Source organism: Lepisma saccharinum, chromosome 11, assembly GCF_977018435.1.
Source record: "Lepisma saccharinum chromosome 11, izLepSacc3.1, whole genome shotgun sequence".
In the NCBI taxonomy this organism is placed as follows: Eukaryota; Metazoa; Arthropoda; class Insecta; order Zygentoma; family Lepismatidae; genus Lepisma; species Lepisma saccharinum.
Genome location: NC_139239.1, coordinates 36,686,791 through 36,707,593, shown reverse-complemented (window position 1 = coordinate 36,707,593; position 20,803 = coordinate 36,686,791). Strand labels below are relative to the sequence as shown.

The 20,803-nt window shown below is 36.0% G+C and overlaps 1 protein-coding gene across 1 annotated transcript in view; it reads right to left on the bottom strand.

The window, feature by feature from the left end:
• Nucleotides 1-36: 36 nt before the first annotated feature.
• Shc (SHC-adaptor protein) overlaps nucleotides 37-20,803 on the bottom strand; it is a 64,867-nt gene continuing 44,100 nt past the window's right edge. The window contains exons 7-11 of the mRNA XM_083130931.1: nucleotides 19,817-20,097; nucleotides 15,299-15,457; nucleotides 11,215-11,360; nucleotides 9,394-9,504; nucleotides 37-6,836 (exon numbers count right to left, since the gene is read on the bottom strand). Coding sequence (XP_082987057.1) covers nucleotides 6,699-6,836; nucleotides 9,394-9,504; nucleotides 11,215-11,360; nucleotides 15,299-15,457; nucleotides 19,817-20,097 — 835 coding nt within the window. The 3' untranslated portion in view covers nucleotides 37-6,698. The remainder of the gene's footprint in view (nucleotides 6,837-9,393; nucleotides 9,505-11,214; nucleotides 11,361-15,298; nucleotides 15,458-19,816; nucleotides 20,098-20,803) is intronic.

Below are 20,803 nucleotides of genomic sequence, written 5' to 3'. Positions count from 1 at the left end.
TATATATATATATATATATATACACACACACACACATATTCACGACTTAGTAAGGTGAAGTAAGTTTAACTATATATATATATATATTCACACCCACAAATTATTATACAGAATTTGATAAGCTTTTAAAGTAGCTGAGGAATTTATGCATACATACATTACATATTCTTGCACACATATACACAATTAAATCAAAATTTTGGCGGAAAAAGAAAATATAAAAATAAATGCATGTATGCTTTTCAAACAGCATCTTCGTTACTTGCAAACCCAGTTGGAAAGAATTCACAATTATACAGACTAGTCAGTCAGCAACTTGCTAAGAACAACATAAAACATAAACAATCAATTGAAACTGCCTCCCATGTAACAATCTCCAAAAAGAAGAGACATACCGAACCTTGCATACAATTCCTCTTAAATTAAAGCACAACAGAGATTGTGGAGCAATTACATCAGTCTCAACTGTTGACAGATTTGACATAGATAATAGGGGAGCAAGAATAGAGTGCTATTTACTTCCGCAATTCATTGCTTGGAACAATAATATAAAAATGCTACTTAATGCAAAGTAAGTCTAATATGCCAGTCATAGTGAAAAAAATTAAATGTGTGACAACGTATCTAAGGAAAATATATATAAATATGTGTGCATGTGAATCACTTAACATTCTGATGTTTTCGTAAATATAATTCATACTGTAAAGAGACAAAAACAATATTTAGTTTTTATTATTTTTAAATTCTACTTCCTTCTTTAATTCCTTAATCAGTTTACTTGCTATTCATCTCAAGAGAGATTATTTTCATATGATGAGTAAGTCATGTATCATGCTTAAAAAGATATATCTACTCAATATCTGCACATAAAACTACAATAGTAATCAATTTTAAACTTGCACAAGAACTAAACTGAAACTGCACTAACCCACACAGAACACATGACAAGTACATTATTGGTTATTCAAATATAATTCCATCCAAAAACATACAGTGTAAAAAAAATGCAGCACACACACACACACACACACACACACATCCACATTCTCATTAATCTCTTCCAACATTAAATTATGAAAGAAAATATGGTGATTTCATATATCATTACCTATTGTTGGATTTCTTTCATATTCTCTCCTCATGAACAATTCTTTCAGTAGTCATGCACTTGAACACATCAAGATGTCAAGTAACTCTGTTGTACAATCAAAATATTGGTTTTCCATTAAAAGAAATGATGCAATTCCCAGTTTAAAGTATAATTTAACAACAATTTTATGCAAGTAATATTGAAAGATATAGCAATTTATTAAATGTCTGCAACAGAAAGGAACTTGAAAAGAAAAGGTTGTTTTAGAACATGTAAATCATAGATAGATACTTTTGAACAACACCAAACACTCAACCACATGCATACAAAGAAGATTCAAAACTATGCACTAATTTAGTCTTATTTTAGTCTGGTCCTATTGAAAAATATGTGCAAAAATTATTTATTCTGCATTTCAATGTGAAGCCAAACAGTATAAAAAGTTATATTAACATGCAATGGCAATAATATACATAAAACCCTTCTTGTAAACCCTGCATGGAAGTTTTAAACATTTAGAATAATTCTGTAATGAGTAGATATACAAAAATAAACTCCTTACATTCATACTACATGATATGTAGAAAATGTTTGTACATGCTACTATAGACATCATCCCAGTTTGATAAAAAATTAAAGTAGATCTGGCTAGATCATTTGCTTACATATGTGGGAAACTGTTCAAAATCAGAACAATAGCTTGTGTATAGATAATTAAGAACATTCAAAGAGAAATGAAACATTTAGATAGCAATCCTTTTGGGTGTATGCAGAAATTCTACAAATATATCGGTGAAATGTTCATGTATATCTAGTTACACAAATGCTAATATTTCAAAGTTCTCAGGTACAATAACGATTTTTCAGTATTTACACAGCATTATTATGATAATGAGGAGTGTGTAATAGGATAATGGTTTATTAAGGTAGGAATAGAGTAGTTGTACAGAATAAGCACACAAACCTTGGCTAACAATGACCACTAAAAGAACAGTGACACCTGAAGTTTATTTTATGTTAATTAGTTATATTTTTAAGTTGTTGGCTCTTTCTGGTTGGAAGGTAAGTGCAACTAAGCAAAAAGGCTACATTTTTTAAAGTTCCTAAACAACTTCATTTACATCTTCTCTTTTCAGTAGATATAGAGATTAGCAGTCAATGGGTGATATTCATAAAAATAAGCAGATGCTCATGAGCTGGATTTTACAGTTTTCAGGGGACCAAATGCAGCCCAGGTGTCTCAATGGTAAAGGATCCATAATGATGATAAGAAAGTATACAACCATACTTCAATTAATTTTCTGCGTCAACAGTAGTGTATTGCACTGGTTCTAAACCTTTGTGAGCACTCAGCCTAGTAAATTCATTTTTTAAAAGTCGATGCTCCAATCCCAACAATATTACTCGTAAACATCTCATTTTTTAACTTGATATATTCATTAATATGTACTGTTGAAATTTAATATTAATAAATTATGGCATAATCATAGAGTATTAGTTCAATTATGTCTAGACTTGTTTACAAATATAAAATTTGGATTAAATTATTTGACAATGACTGGATTTAATGCAATATTTTAGTTTTCTCTGGCTAATAACCTTGAATTAATTTGGTAAGTGCTTATTTTCATTGATATGTTCCATTTCAGACACAAAAAAATTCAAATTAATCAAAATTTCCACTTAAAATATATTTGTTAATAACAATTGCTGCTCAAACTAAATTGACTGTGGTGCCCATCCGTCAACCTCCAACAGAAACATTCACAATCTAGGCCATTGTGATCAGCACCATGCTCTAGCCACTTTTATGTTAGTGATGTTTATAAATATGTGTTTACATGCAAGTAAATAGAAACAAGGTTAGGGTCATGTTTTTCAATAAATAAAAAAAAAACAGATGAAATGTGTTTTACACTAGGGCATTTGAACACCTTAGAAAAAATGTTTAACTTTTCAATGTGTTACAAACAAGTCTACATGAGCTTCCACGATACCTTGTGATATATTCCTATTTCAATTTTTGTTAAACTACATTACATTTAAAGAATACAGTTACACATACAACAAATTCAGGCACTTTTAGAAGAGCTTACATTACAATAGTGTAAAACCAATGAAACCATTTTTAATTTATAATGCTATGATGTGTTCAGACAATAGGAACATGAAACTTTCATGAACTCTCATACTACACATGCGCAGCATAGATTCACATTTCTATTATGAAAATTTAAAGAATAAGGTGCTTATCCAGACGAAAAGTAATACTAATAGTCTTCAGATTCTTACTTTAGCCTCAATACAACATGCATTTTGCACGAACAGATTGTTACTTTGTTAAAATATCAAGGACTTACTTATGACAACAGAAATTTAAGGGTGAATAACATGAAACTGTTTGTTTATATTATGTATTTGCTTACTCCAAAGAAAAGCAGGAACCGTAATTACAGGGTGCAACATAATTCATAAAATTATGTGAATTTACAAATATGATCCAATCAGGTATGTAGCTGGGCTGATGTGTTCGATGGAGAAAGGGGCAAAAAATGGTTTATGAATTATCTTCTATATTTTGTATTAATAAAAGTCATTACATACTATATTAAACATTTGCATATAATTTATGTGCAATGATTCCAACAACATATTGTCACACCAACACGAAAACCTCAAGATATAAAAGCATTTTAATATTCAAGGTCCCAGAAAAAGCAGGTTTTTACATTTGAATAAATGTTGTCATCAGTAAAATACATATGTACCTAATTATTGCTGTTAATTAGATCAAATAAATTAGCATAGGAATCTATCAACCAAAAGTAGTCAGAGACTGAACTATGAAAAATTCAAAATTTGCACATTTGTGGTCTTGGCATTGGTGCAACCATAATATGAACATTGAAATGTGGGGTCATGGGCATTTCAGAAGAATAAAAAAATATTTAGGTCAATGTGAAGTGTTATACCAAGTGCAATGTGACATGTTTTCGTACTTAAGTTGTAACATGTTAATGCAAGAACAAAAAGACTATTTGAAAGTATAATAAAAGGTGACAATGTGTTTCTATCATTAGGTATTGGAAGCCACATGTGAAAGGAAAAGACTTAAACTTCCACTTGTTTGTTTTACACATGAACCATGACTTCATGTATGTTTCTCATTAAAGACATGAACATAATAATTTAACTTTTGAATATCAGTTTTAAATATACTGTTTTTGTTTAATTAGCAATTTGACTACCTGTGCATTTAGGAACACATATTATAATTCTACAGATAATTTGAACTATTTAAAAAAAGTTTCTCCTGCCTTATATTCTACTACACGACTGATATCAATTTTTAAAGATAATAATGTTATCAGGAAACAGTTATCCAGTGAAACCTTAATTACATTCTTTTTCCAGGATATGCATAATCCAAGAAATTTAAATGTACGAAAATTATGTATTACTTTATTGAAACTAAGAAAGTAAATCATAAAATGGAGGAAAATGTAACATCTAGTAATGTAAAGTTGAGCTTCTGCTGCAACTTTTACGAATAATGTTCTTGCTATTGGTGGTCAAAAGTATCTCAACGTTCTAAGCATAACTGGTGGGAAATGTGAAACTGGTATTTGCGGTCATCAAAGGTAAAAACTAGAGTATGTTTGTGAATCATTTTATTATATTACTGATCATCATAATGTTGTAATGAAAGACTAACGAAGTAACAAAACAAGGCACAAAGCTAGTTTTTGGTTTGAAGGTCAGAAAAAAACTAAAATTAAAAAACAGAACTTCAATATTAATGTAGCCAGCTAAAAAGACAAATGAAGCGTGAATAATATACTGTAGATAAATTATATACATATTTACTTCCACCGAATTTTCTAGTCGATTGTCAATATATTCCAGACTTTTTATCACATATTTTTTTCTTACTGGTCCAGTGAAAGGGCATGCATACTGGGGAATTTATAGTAGTATGTAAAAATTGAATTAAGTATGGTAGTGTTATGGTGCAAGAAAACCTATTATGATTTGGATTGATCTTAGTAGTAAATCCTAAGTTTCATGCAATAGGACCAACACTTACTGAAATACAGCAAATTTCACAAAACATGATCTAAAGTGCACATAGTCTGAAGAAGATGGTATGTAACAAAACTCAAATGTCCAAAATTTCGATGATAATAGATAGATGTCTGAAGATTGGAATGAAACTTTGTCATATAACCAATCTACTCATCTGCCAAGAATCAGGATCTGTGTACTGCTCACGTGCTTTGGCTGCATCACATACAGGGTGGTATTTAAGAAATTTCCAGTGGGGGGGAAATTCTACTGACTGTCTAGGGACAACATGAGATAATGACTTTATGCCATATAACATTTCCCTCCGGATAAAATTTATCAAGCAGAGGGGGAACACAAGTACCCAGAGGGGGCAAATCCCCCCATACCCCCTACAAATACCACCCTGGTCACACATAATAAAAGAAGAAAATGAACTTGACAAATGTATGACAATTAAGTTGTTCCATCACCAGTCTTACGTTTATGGCATACTTTTATTACAATATATTAATTTGAGCAACAATTACACAGCTCTATATATATACCCTTAGCATTTATCTTGTTCCATGACAAAATAGTCCATTTTTCTGATCTGTCTCAATTGCTAGGAAAAAATAGTGAAGTATTTATACTTTGCCTTTCTACATGTATAATTACAATATGTATACTAAACAATAATTCATTTCACATTTATTGAGATTTATAACTTTAAAACCCAAGACTTATCATACAATTAGAATTATGCACTTCTGTTGTAAGAAATCAAACACTATATCACTCAGTTATATTATTTCATTCTATTTGGGGGGGGGGGGAGTTAAAAAAGAAATGAAGAGGAAAACTTCCAAGCACCATAGTTACTTGCTAAACTTCATAGATCATTGTGATTCTTTTTGGAAGCACAAGGCATGAAATTGTAGGGGTTCATTAAATTTAAAGGAAGCCTTAAATATTACTTAATGCCTACAAGGCAGGCAGTAAAAAAAGAAAACAGAAAATACAAACATACATGTATACATCCATATACAGAAAGAAGAAATATTGAAAATTTCACTTTCACTGCTGAACATCAGTTTTATACAAAATCCTACCTGCTACAAGATACACATACTGTACTGCACCTATTATAACTATGCATGCAAACACACAATGCTATTACACACTAGAACCTTCAGCACCAGAATTGTGTTAATGTAAAAACTAGAATTATTTACATCATGGCTGGCAGATTCATTACTTGTTTCATGGCAGATCCATAAAAACATTTTCTTATCTTGATTCATCAATATAACATTCTTTACAAAAGAGAGAGAGAATGTACAACATTCACCAGAAACGATACAATACTGTCCTTCGTACAATTTCTCTTCATTGTATTCATTTGCAAATGGCCACTTTCATATATTTACACAATATTACAGAAGAAACTGATCTTCTTTCGTTAAATTTTCTCTTAAAAATACAGTTATAGTTTTTTTATTTATTATGCCAAGGCAGAGCCAACGTGGAAGATATCATTTTCAATGGACAAGTTCACATATCAAGAGTTTTGCTTAGGTTTGGAAACCGGGAACCTCAAAATTAGTGCACTTTCAGCAGAGATGATTGGCAGACCATTTTCACAGTGGTAATTTATCAAATGACTTACACTCTCAAACATTCTATCCTTTGTTCGTACCTGCAAAATGAGAGAAAAATTAACATTTGTAAATAACGACATTTTCAACTGTTGAGTATAGCACAAATATTCAGATAATACGAACAAACTGGATCCTCTCTATTATAATAGTGTAGTGCTCATTCTATTGTAAGTACATTAATATAATAATAACCCATGACATAACAGCATGAGAGGGCCAGTGCCTACCTACCGAATGCAGACCTCACTACCACCAAAGGTGGGAGATCATCCAAGCACTTACGGGGTGGCGTGTGGTCAGTATGACAAACCCCCAGTCATCGTTGTAGGTTTTCTGTGCCTGGGTTACGCTACTCATTCGTAGCTCCCCAATTTCATCACGACGGTAGGTGGCCACCGGTCCCATACACAGGCTGAAATCTCAGCAAAAGTTGTTACACTTTCCCGGAAGTCTCGAACCTACCTGCATCCTGCAGCCGGAGCACAAAGCTTGTGACCACATGCCCATGGTGTGGGACCTATTCTACATGAAGGTATGTAAAATAATTTGAAGGGTCAGGGGGTAAAAAAAAAAAAAAACAGGCAGTCAATTTTCAGTCATAAGTAAGGTAGTGGTGTCATTTCCTGCTGTGCTGGACTTTACAACATGCTTTCTTTCACACATTGAAACTTCCATTCGTCATATCATATGTTTTTGTACCTTTTCATTCGGATGTCCAGTAACGTCTTGCAATTTAATTTAATTTTATAGTGTTTGACGAGCTTTGATTTACCTGCTTTTTTTTTTCCTAACTCCTCATTTAAGGTTATATGTGGGTCGTTCAATATATAAGTTTCCCTATGCTGTAAAAAAAATATTTTTAAGATACATTAGAAAACTATACATGCATGTGTAGGAGGATCCTTCCTCACTTCTCCACATAATCCCCATACAGATTCAGGCATTTGTCACACCGTTGCATCAATTTGTCCATACCCTGTGCAAGAAAATCAGGGCTCTGGCTATTGAGCACTATTCTCACATTCCGCTCACTTCTTCATCTGTTTCGAAACGGTAACCTTGCAATTCAGACTTTAACACCGGAAAAAGATGGAAATCACTCGGTGCTAAATCGGGGCTGTATGGAGGGTGGGGCAGCCATTCCCACCACAATTCTTCAATTTGTGTTGTGTTTGCACTGCTGAGTGGGGCGAGCGTTATCGTCAAGAAGAATGACACCAGCTGACAGGAGACCTGGTCGCTTATGTCGAATTGCGTTTTTCAGTTTATCCAATGTTTGACAATAACGGTCAGCATTAATTGTTCTTCCACGTTCCAAAAAGTCCATAAGCAGAACACCCTTAGCATCCCAGAAAACGGTCACAAGCACCTTCCCAGCTGATCGATCTGTCTTGAACTACTTCTTCACAGGAGACTGTGCTTCCACTTCATGGATGTTCTCTTGAATTCGAGAGTGTAATGATGGACAAATGTCTCATCCCCTGTCACAACACGCGTGCACCATCCATGCTTCTGAACTCCTTATGACGCGAGCCCGCGTTTTCCGAACAAGCATTTACTTTTTGCCCTTGAGCGTATGCGCCTTCACGTCTGATAACGAATCGATTGTTGTTCCTTGTAGACGAAGGATGGCGCTTGTCAACCATGTGCTTCTTTTTAATGGCATTGCTTTATACAATATTTTATAACACAGGGAAACTTATATATTGAACGTCCCTAGTATGATGAGGAATGGCACTATTGCTTGAATTTAGACATTAGCATTTTACTAAGTAATAAAAAAACAATTTTGGCACGATTCTTGTCTTATCTCCTGAGGAAGCCACATGATATGGTGAAAGCTAGAAAACAAAGCAAGAACATGCCACAAATGGTATTTATTAAGTATTTAGTGAATGATGGCATGTGATGTAAGTTATGCTTTACCGAAATTAGTGTTTTAGTTATGTTTTGAGGACCATAATGTGAGAATTTGTCCACCTGGCAAAAATCTTGATGGTAATATGCGAGACTATGCTGAACTAGCTGTTTTTATTACAACAATTGTAACAGTTTCATTTTCTCAAGCTGAACTGACAAATTATGACTCATTTCACTTGTTTCTGCACTGAAAGAAAGAAGTCCTATATTTGTATCAGTAATATTGTGTAATCTGGTTGGTTCAGTACACAGTAACAAAAAGAAGCTGTTGAATTGGTGAGTTACCCATGGTGTTTACATTCCCTGCACATATATACTGAAAGGATTGACTTTGTTTACAGCATGAATTTGAATGACTACATGGAAGCAACGGCTCCAGTTGCAAGCTCCTTTTTACTTACGAATACCAGTTGTATCATGAAATATGTGATAAATACATAAACATTGCAAATACAACATCCATATTTAATATTCCCAGATCCAGGAATGTAAAGTCATTGGACTGATAGGTGAGATCAGTTTTTATAAAGCAATACAGAACTTTGATTGTTAAGTGTAAGTAGTTGTGTACAAAGCATGAATTCCTGGCTGTTTCCTAAAACATACAAGTTAATAATCAATAGAATATTGTTGAAGTCATTAATACTACACTCTATTGTACTTTGGTTTACTCACCACGCCTTCAGGATCTACTAGTAGGAGATGTTTCTTCACATTACTTTGCATTCCCGTCAACACATACTGCCCAGGAGAACCTTGGGATTCTCTCACCAAAAAGTCACCATCCTGAAAATTAATATTGCATTGTTTTAGATTACATTGTGAAACAATAAATTAAAAAATAAATAAACATGAAAGTTTTCACCATAATTAGTAAAATAAAGTAATACTCAAAGAGCACACTGCATAAGGATGCTTATTTACTCGTTAGCATGAAAAACACATTGGAGAAATGTGTTAAGTAGTATATAGTTTAAATATGAGGGTCTGTCGGTGATGAAATTGAGCTGGTGTCATAAACGCCGGGGGTGGGGTTAGTCCTTCTCTACTTATGCACCACACAGAGCAATGCACTTCTCCCAGCGGTGGAGGTCCTTGTTGTAGAAGTCCCCACATTGGCTGCCGAAGAACTGCTCCACTTAAGCAATCACCTCGTCCTTGTCCTGGAATTGCCTTCCATGCAGCGGGCTCTTCATGCGAGAGAAGAGAAAGAAGTCACTGGGTCCTAAGTCCAGTGAATAGGGTAGGTGGGGCAGAATTTCGAAACCCAACGCAGCTGTGTGTGTCAGTCTTCTGTGCAGAATGAGCTGGTGCATTGTCATGGAGCAGAAGAACACCTTTCAAGAGTTTTCCTCGGCACTTCGATTTGATGGCCTCCCATAACTTGGTCAGGAGGTCCTGGTAGTACCTTCCTGTGATCGTTTGACATTTCCGAGTGTAATCGGACACCCTGGCAGTCCCAGGAAATGCTCCGCATCACCTTTCCCAATGACTTCTGCACCTTCCCATTTTTTGAAGGTGGCGATGTTGTGTGCTTCCACTGTTTGCTTTGTTGCTTTTTCTCAAGGTCATAGTGATACGCAACACTTGTCAATGGTTACCAGCCATTGAAAAAAATTATCATGATCACTCATTATTCCCCTTCAAAAACAGAAAACAAATCACTGTGCGAACTTCCACTGTCTCCACTGGGGGTGCCATCTTGGAAGCGACTCTCCAGCAGCGTTCCGCAGGACTGTGGTGCTGGCTAGTTGGGCTGACACTAGAGGGATGTGCGCTTGCCTGAAAAACACAAACATTGGCTTTCGTCTTGTTTTTCACTACAATAATAAAGATTTTATGACCGACCCTCATTTGTGATTACTGATAAGGCATAACTTACACCACATGCCATCATTTTACTGATTAATGAAGTCCAGTTTTTGGCATGTACTTACTTTGCTCCCTAGCTTTCACCACATCATGTGGCTTCCTCAGGAGATGGACAAGAGTAGTCAAGGATTAAAACATGGGGAAGGTAAGTTGAGGTTAAAAAGATAAAAGGCAATGCAGTGCTCTGTCACTCCTTCTCTAGGGCAACTCATGAAACCCCCCAAGAAAAAACATTTAGATCTGCCCATGTCTACAGCTAAATGTGGAAGTGAGTCCAGTGCCATGAGTAAAGGTAAAGTAGCACCATGCCATGAAGGCACATGTAGGGGATGTGGGGGTAGGAACCCCTACACATTCTCAATCTCGGCTATTTTGGAGGTGATGTGATCAGCACCATGCTCCAGCTGCCTTTACCTGCCCCCCAAGTTTCCCTCAGGTACCCATTGATTTAAGGCTGGGTGAGCCCCCAGAGATGCTTTATGCAGGAACAAGGCCAGGAAAATTACAATCTTAGATCACCCACCCTGGGAAACGAACCTGGGTTTACAGTGTGGCTATCAGATGCCCTACCGATTAGACCACCGCAGCTCATGCCAAACAATGATGAATTCAATGACCACGTACCTTCTTCAGCAATGTTTCTGCTTCTTTCCTGCTGATGGGGCCATGGAACCAGACTTCATTCTGTAGCTGGGCCTTCTGCGTTGCTTGTGGCAATGGTTTTCCCGGTGGCAAAGATGAAGGTGAGGGAAGAGTTGCACTAAATGGCTCTACAAGAAAATGTACCACATTCAACATTTGCAATCCAAAAATGACACATACAAGTAATACACGGAGGTTATTTCAGTCATTTACCACGAGAGCGTCTGCCGCTCGGCGGCCCCTTCATGCAACAAGTCCCGGCAAATTGCGTTACAGGAAGTCCGTAACAGAAACAGCTTGTTTTGTAATGTTTCCACTTTTCACAATTACAGTTACAATTACAATTGAAATAAGCACGTACCTTGTTGCAAGGATGCTGGAAAAGGTGTCCTCCCAAATACAAATATTTCTGGCACCTTATTTCTGACATCTAATCTTAGATTAGACATTGCTACTTTATCCTCAGTTGTTGCAGAGCACCGACAGCTTATCGGGGGAGTTGTCAGCCGTGAGAGAATGCTTCATACTGCACGAATGCGACACCTGTAGGCAGTGATGCCAACCGTAGGGACATGTCCCTACCCGTAGGGATTTTTCACTATATTTCGTCCACGTAGCGACAAATTTTGCCAAATGAGGGAAAACTTTTTTCAATCTTGGAAAAAAAAAAACATTTTATTGTGCAAAGGTGCAAAGCTTACTCGCCAGTCAGTTGCACTTTCTTTGTGCTCGGTTTGGAATGAATGGATTAGTTTATCTGGATACTTTAGCAAGGAGGAGAAAAAAGAACTAACTAACAAATCTAAATCAGAATTTTGGAACATGTTATCGGTTACCAAGAACTTTCAAGGCAAATTCTTTTTTGAAAACATTTTCACTCTCGCGAAAATAGTGCTAATATTGCCACATTCTAACGTGGAAACCGAAATAATATTTTCAATGTTAAGTGATACAAAAACAAAAAAGAGAAATAAAATGGGACCAGAATTGTTCCAAGACTGCAGGAAATACAGCATCACCAACCAACATCTATCTCTTCACAGCAGCAGCATGTATGACTTCAAATAACATAATCAACAGTAAATGACTCAACGTTATTCATTAGTGGTGTGTGGGATCCCGAAAAGTCAGGAACGGGATCGAGAAAAAAAATTCCCATCCCGATCCCGAGTTCAGGAAATGACTTCCCGACTTTTCGGGAAATACCGAATGGTCACTTTAAAAAGTCATTAATTCTCGAAGTTTTCTGCATTGTAAGTTTCTGGAACTTATTGGAAATTGTAAGTTTTCATTCTAGAAATGCAAAAACAATCACTTAAAGTGAAAATGACGTGTAGAATTTGAGATTTCCAGAGCTTCGGGAAATTACGAACATTTCCTGTCCCGGAAATTTCCTGACTTGGTCTGGAAATTGCAAATTTTTCCCATCCCAAATGTCGGGATTTAAAAAAATTCCCATCCCGCACACCCATATTATTCATTAAGGCAAGAGTTTACAATACCAGACCCTTTTGTAATTTCTATGCTACGTCTTATACTCACGAAATAATTAGTCGTGATGATTTATCTCAAGTTAACATGTTGGGGTGAGGTGAAAAAATTGTTCATTAACGTGTACAAGTTGTAAAATAAGCTTTTCAATTCTCGCAATGATTCTCCATATACAAGTATGGTAGCCATATTTGTTGATATGAACAATTGACGGTCCCAATTAGTTACGCTGTCTACAGCGTTGCCACACTGTTGATTTCATACTTGGAGAGCATGGATTGTGTAAGAATGGCAGAAGAGAACAGTAAAAAAGTTGTTAATGTTGTAAAGATTGTTAGGTGGAGTGTGCAGGAGGATGGCCGTGGGCTAATTAATAAACTTATGGATTTCGGTATATTGCCCAAAGAAGGTGCTTACATGTGACAGTGACAATCACGATGTAGAAGAACATGTGGAATGTGGACTGATTTGATTACAGGTGAGTTTGGCAACAGTGCATCCATCAATCGTAAAAATTGCAGGATACAAAAAATGGCATCTTCGATGATGAACGTTTGCTGTTAAAGTGCTACGAAAATAAGATTTTTTTATCGGTTCATAATCACAATTAGCGCAAAACCATGCACGGGAAGCCCCACAAACCATTGACGGATAGCCCCACAAACCATTCAGGTAAGGTAAGGTTAGGTTAGATTAGGATAGGCAAACATAGTTAAAATTTGGGGTCGTAGTAATATCAGGAATGTATATTTCGTTTTTTATATATTGGAAACACAAAATCTTCCAGTAAATAATGAGCAATCGTGCCGATCGTGGACCACTCAATTTAACTTATTTTGCAATTTCTACACGTGACCCCCAAATTTTAACTTCAAATTCATGATTAGGAGGCCTCAATTAGTGAGTATGCGAAATATTACAAAAATCGGGGAAGGGTCCTGTATTGTAAATTCGCTCCTTTATTAATTGTGGAAGCACCGAACAGAAAGATTTGGTAAGTAAATGTATATATTTTATCGTCTGTTTTGCATGCTCATGAGGTATTGTTTTTTTTAGTTGCTTTACTTGGCGTAGGGACATTTGGTCAGTTGTAGGGACATTTTGACTACGTCTGTAGGGACATTGCCGAAAAATGGTTAGCAACACTGTCGGCTACCAGATGTAGTGAGTGCACGCTCATGTTCACTTCTGTTTGCTTTTATCAGTACCCGTGTTGTTTATACTGTGTTATTGAGTTTGTGTGCTATTCAGTGCTAGTGCTTTATTGTGTTAATTGTTATTCATTCATTAGTTATGCCGTTAAACAAATATAGTCTTGAACAAAGAGTTTTTATGTACGATAATTACGTGAAAACAAATTCTTGCAGAAAAGTGGTCAGGCAATTACGAGAGACAGGATCTCTTGAACCTAAGAAACGTGTTGTATTGCTGTTGAAGGAGGTCATTTTCAACATCTCTTATAACACAGGAGGTTAGTGATCAACATTATTATTACTTTTAAATATCATTTTACGCTTTCAGTTTGCTTTATGCACCGAGATGCTGTCTTCCCTTTCTGTCAACTGAGGATAAAGTAGCGATATCTAATCTAAGATTAGATGTCAGAAATAAGGTGCCAGAAATATTTGTATTTGGGAGGACACCTTTTCCAGCATCCTTGCAACAAGGTACGTGCTTATTTCAATTGTAATTTTAACTGTAATTGTGAAAAGTGGAAACATTACAAAACAAACTGTTTCTGTTACGGACTTCCTGCAATGCAATTTGCCGGGACCTGTTGCATGAAGGGGCCGCCTCCCTGTATACACACATCACATGCCATTAGACTAGGAATTTCAATACAAGTGCATGTTTTTATTGAAATATTTCACAAATACATTGGAACTTATATTTTACATTTTTCAGGGGACAAAGTTGAAAAAATATAGTGTAGGAAAATGTAAAATTGACTAAAATTTTCTAACACTTTGCTCTGTTGGCACCATCAGGATTAAATGTATAATACAGAAAAATGTACAGTCTTGGAATGTAAACCCTGGGTTTCCACTGCAATTATTTTCTTGTAAATTTTGAAAAGAATGTAAGTAAATGGAAGAGCATTTATGTTGTAAATTTGGCCAGTTTGATCATAATGCAAATTTTGTATTTTGTTTCATTTTTCACATAAAATGCATATTTGGAGCTTCTTTTGACTTAATATCATATAATTCCATACCTCCAGATTGGAAACGAGTTTGTATCACTACTCAAGGATGTGTCTCCATAATTAACTCCTAGCAAGCGGTATATGGATGGTACAAATGCCATTCTCATTCCACAAGGAGAAAGGAATGTGTGTTGGCTGGCACAACCATATTACAGTAATCCTTTTGTTAATCATTTCTGTTACTCAGTTGTGTGATATTTTTATCTTGAGCTTAAAGGTAGCTAAATAACATTGAACAGGTTCAACGGTTCACATTCTGTCTGATATAATGTCAGCTATTCTACTTTAAGAGACACAGAAAGCATAATGTGAATAAAATAAACTGGTAAAGGAAAGCTAGGGTTCAATTACACTATTTGCACTACTTACGCATATCAAAAACATCCCTTAGTGGATTCACTTGTTCCCTTGGACCATTCACCCTAACTACCAATTTTCCAATGACACAGTCGTTGACATACTCATGATCCCATCGATTCGCAGGCACCGGAGCATCACAGCTGAGATCAATCAAATTGTTTCCACCATCTGGAAAAAATAATGAAAGTATTTACAATAAAATTACCTGTGACCTACGCAAAAGGAAATTCTTTCCTTGAAAACAATAACTTCACAAAAATTATTATTTTTTACATCACATTTGTGACAATTTTTTGCAAACTCTTTTTCAAATAAACTAGTCGCAAAATTGTTCACAATTGCTTCGCTTTACTCGTGATGCGATGCACATCCAACATTCGTGTAATCTCGACTACGTAGTTTCCCTAATTCTCTAGAGATGGGAGCACCAAACCCCATCGGCAACCTAAATACAGCATTTCACGGATTACGGCAGACCCGTACAGCGCAAGGTAGCACACACACTTCAGTGCAAGTAGCAGATGCACTTGAGATTATTATGTAAGCGGAACAAGGAATGAGTGGTAACCAGCAGTGGACTTCACCATGCAAGAGGCACGAGTTTGTCCACGAGGAGTCAAAAAGAACACGACGAGTATGCGGAAGATTGGAGCATTGTGAAACCGTCATTTTCTCACATGGTGATTCTTAGACACGACTTATGGGAAGAAACATCAAGAACAACCTTTGGAGGAAAGCGGTGAACTGCAGTAGTCATTTGGATCACGGCACAGAAGATGTAACTCCATTTGTAATTTTGTGGCAGTTGCTGTCCCGTTATCCCCCCAGCCCCTTTTCTGCTTCATGTTGGAAGAAGATGCATTTTCATCCCTACAACCTGCGAAATGTTTTCCTGCAGATATATGGACTAGAGAATAGGAAGGCTGCATCAAGAAAATCAATGAAACAGGTATAAGAAGTGAACTTATTTAACAAGTGAATTGGATAGACGTGTGTTTTGACAAGTTACCAATTTTCTTTTGTGAACAGTGATAAAAAAAAATGAGAAGAGAATATTGGACTATAGATGTTAGGCTGTCTAGTCACTGCAACAATGCAAATATAAGGAAAGTTCCAATATAAAATTACTATCACCTGATAAATGAGCAATTAGACACGCGTAGCATGTCCAAAGACACAACAAAGTAAAGTCTGGAATTTTAAATTCTACAAATTGTGGCGGTCCCCAATTTTGATCAGTTGCGAACGTTAAGAAGAAGATAAACGTAAGAAAAACCGTTAGAACGTAATTTAAAGGCGTAAATCGAACTAAGTCAAACAGTTCCGTTCTAATCTTATGTTATCCCTCTTTACCTACAAGAGCATCTAAAAAATTAATTCTTGTTATTTACCTACAAAGGAGAAAATCGATATGTATACGTAATTGCTAAGAATACTTGGATCAAGGTTGCAAAACAATCACAATTCTTTGTATTGGTTTTCGCTGGACGAAACATGCATAATATTACTAATATGGTTTTAAACTGAAGTATCAAGATTTAGTAATTGTTGCAAAAGCGTACGACATAATTGTATTCTATCTTAAATTTGTTATTATTATTATTGTTGAGTATTGCTTTGTCTTGAGAACGGACTATTTTAGGAAGAATGTTAATGAACGTGCGCTAATATAAATGCGACACACACGTTAAGATTTGGGCACATAACCATTGGTATTTTGCAATTTGGAAATAGCGTCGTTGTTTATGGTAAATTAAGAATTTTTGAATTAAAAAAAAATACTATTGTTAACACTTCAAATTGGTGACTTATTACTGAACTACATATTAATAAATTCATGAAAGGTAGTGTTAAGTGGAATTTGATATTTGGTGTTGGGAAGTAGATCTTTATTTAGTAGATCATAACATTGCGTTCAGCATCATGGAAAACTGCATTAAATTTTTAAACTGCATTTTGGCATTATTGTGATTGTGGCAATTTCCCCCCCCCCCCCATTTTATAGTTGAGTGGATGGTTGTAATACGTTACAACCTACAATTACGGCCCACGCAGTGAGGTTCATGAAGGACCTTGACGTGTTCCGAAACAACGTGACGATAACCTCCACCTTAAAACTTTGTATGTTCTGCAAAATTAATAATTCAACATCCCGGTCTCTTTTTATTTAGCTTCCAAAATATATTGTAGCAAGCAGAACGTTACACATTACCTGTATTTGTATTTTTCTTTTTATGTTATTTTTATGTCTCTAAGTTTATCTTGATTATGGGAATACATTATTAGATGAAGTTGACAAAGGGACACTCACAAAGAATCGCATGCACCTATGTTGGACACAAATTCAGAAGGCTGTAGTACACCTGGCATGCATATTATAAACTCACAGAGATATAACTTGTGGAAACTATGGGAAGGTAAGGGGTTGGTTAGCTATCCCTGTGTATCAACTACTTCATCAAGTTTGCAGTGCTGCATACAGAGAATACTGAAGTTACTTGGAGTGTTAGCTTTTAATAAGGCTGGACTTTATTTTTCTTTAGGTGGAGTGTTATCGTGTGTCACTCTCTTTTTATTATGCATGATGCCAATTTAAACAAGTGTTGTTGGCATGAGCGTAAATTGAGAGGGAGGAAAGGGGGCAGAATCATCAAGTTTTCTATCTCATAAAAATAGCACCCAGGATTATTTTGCTAATTAACTTTTGCATTTGCAAAATCATAAAAATTACTTTACTTCTCACGTCCTAGGTGGTTAACACAAGTATCATTAACTTAAAATTTTTAATAAATCTAAACATTTTGGAGGGCAATCCTTGTCCCTGCCAAGTTATGCTTATAGTTGTTGGGTTACCAACTACATCTAGTCGACGTTTACTTCCAACTTGAGCACATGCATTACTCCCATCATCAGGAAATTGATTGGTGCTTGTTGAACTTGTTTTTAACTCCACTTTATGCACAGAAAGGATAATTGGGACTTAACCTACAGTTTAAAGTGGGTTCCAAACCAAAGAGTTGAATGCTGATTGGAGACCAAGTGCAACGTTAGATATGTGTGAATGAGTTTATGTTTTGTCCTGTGGTTGGTTCGGTGTGGATCCTAGGTTTCATTGGCAGATGATGTGCTTTTCCAGGGAAGTGAATTCCAGGTGTGACTGAGCTGGAGCCACACATCCCTGCTGACGTTTGTGCCTTCTCGGACAATGGCTCTCTCCCTTTACTGTTGTGACCCAGTAACTGGCACATTTGGCTAATTCAATTCAATTAAACGGTACCTAATCAACATAAATACATACTATCTTGCAATAATCTTCCATCTGTCAGATAGATTGTTCTGCAAAGGATACTAAGAAAGTAAACACATTGAGAGAATTCTGTTTTATTTCTCATGCAGTTTTCTTTTCCTTCCTCGAAAAAATGAAAAGTTAAACTGTGAGAAACATGCCTGTGGCCATTCATAAATATGTATAAATTAAATTTTGATAAATGAAAGTTGCAATTTATCTCATCTTCGGAGAAAAATTCACGAAGAAGCCACACATAATTCCCAGATACAATAATCCACGGTATGTAGCCACCAGTAGCGTAACTAACACGGTTTGCATCCCCCCCGCAACTTTCAGTTGTGCACCCCTGCTCGTTTAGAAAAAGCTCTCCTTTCTACATGCCTACATTTGTATTAGGTATATACAAATACGAAAATACATACATGTAATTTGAATCAATGTAAAAACTGGTACGAAAGCTAAACACTACAGACAAACTTAAAAATTATATATATACTATAAAGGGTGTCATTTTAATGGCACCCAAGGACCACAACATTTTCTCGGTAACATTTTTGTCGTTTGTGCGTTGTTTCAGCACTACAGTAGCTTGCATGCTGGCAACCAAACATCGCATCTGTGAGGTCATTTTTTGCAGTGAAACAGTGCACGGAACACACAAATTTTGTGAAAAATGACAGAATACCAACTATATTATGTGTTCTAAAACGAAGGGAGGAACACATCCAGTACACCAACAGAAAGTGAACCAACGATACAGAAAATGGTAGAAATGCAAGGTTTGAAATGGAAGTGGTAATATCGGATATTGTCTCAGCCTACATGTGAAATTATTTGCAAATCTTGTTGCAAGGTTGAAAGTCAGTGTTGCCAGTGTATTTTCTTGCCTGTCTTCTACCCCTTCGGCGACGTAATCACTAACCAATGACTTGAACTATTCAGCTAATGAAGGTTTTCTTCTAACCTGGTAATCCACATTCTACTTTTCCAGTGATTAACATTTTCTGTCTGCTGGTGTAAGGGCATACAAATATAATATGTTTGGTTGAAAATATATTTTAACTCCGAAAGGAAAACTTTTGTGAACTATCGGTCTTTCTTAATTTCATTCTTACTGCACTCCCACAGGGGTTGCGGAGTGTTATTTACGCCACTGGTAGCCACCCTGATACTTGAAAACATCCCATACAAAAATGCTTTGCAGGTGAGAAAAGTGCTGGTCTTCTAGAAGGTCTTACCTTTAGCGCTTGGCTCCTCCACTGAACTTGCTCCGCAAGGTGGTATATTAAGACTCAGATTTTCATTGCGGGCAGGTGCACATTCAGCATCATTGTTGTCCTCTGTTTGGTTAAAACCTGCCACACTCCCGGCTGCTCCAGCAGCAGGAAAGTGATTATTAGGTAGTGGGGGAACTGGCGGTGGACCAACATCTGGAGGAACCTTGCCTGGAAGGTCGTTGTAATATTCTGGATCATCTCCCCAAGTAACCCCTTCACCATTGCATGTTTCAGACACCATTCTGCAAGAACAAAAAAATATACATATAATTTGTGAAGTACTTCATGGATATGGAACAAGATTATCTCAACAATTTTCAACATGAGTTGAATCTATCGGATCAGCTCATTAATTCAAAGTTCAAAAAGATTTATTCATTCATTTTTTGCATTTTCGTTCTTTAGTCCCTTTACATCATTTAGGTTAATTATGGTCATGAGGATGAATGATGATTAGAAGTAATAGATGAAAATAAAAACACAACAGAATGCACATGGCTCACAAGACCAAATTGTTGATTACAAACTAAATTGATGTGATGATGGATGAGGTAAACACAGTTTAAGTATTACGTATGTGAAGTTTCATGTTTCCACGTAGCACTAATTATTATACAGGGGGGTTCAAAAAAATGTACTCACTGTTTGATAGTTCATATCTTCTGACAAAATTGACTTGTGGGTACAATTTTTGACACTGAGAGAGAGTTATGTTAGATGTTCAAAATGACCACCAGCAACTTCTAAACAACTTCGATGGCACCGAACTGCAGATCATACTACGGCTGTCAGTGTATCTGGCGTAATGGCAGCACATGATGCTATTATTTTTTCACGTAGCTCGTTGAGTGTAGTTGGTTTTGTTGATACATGTCATCCTTGATGGTCCCCCACAGGTAGAAGTCCAGTGGTATCAAATCAGGGAATCGAGATGGGTACTCAATAGCA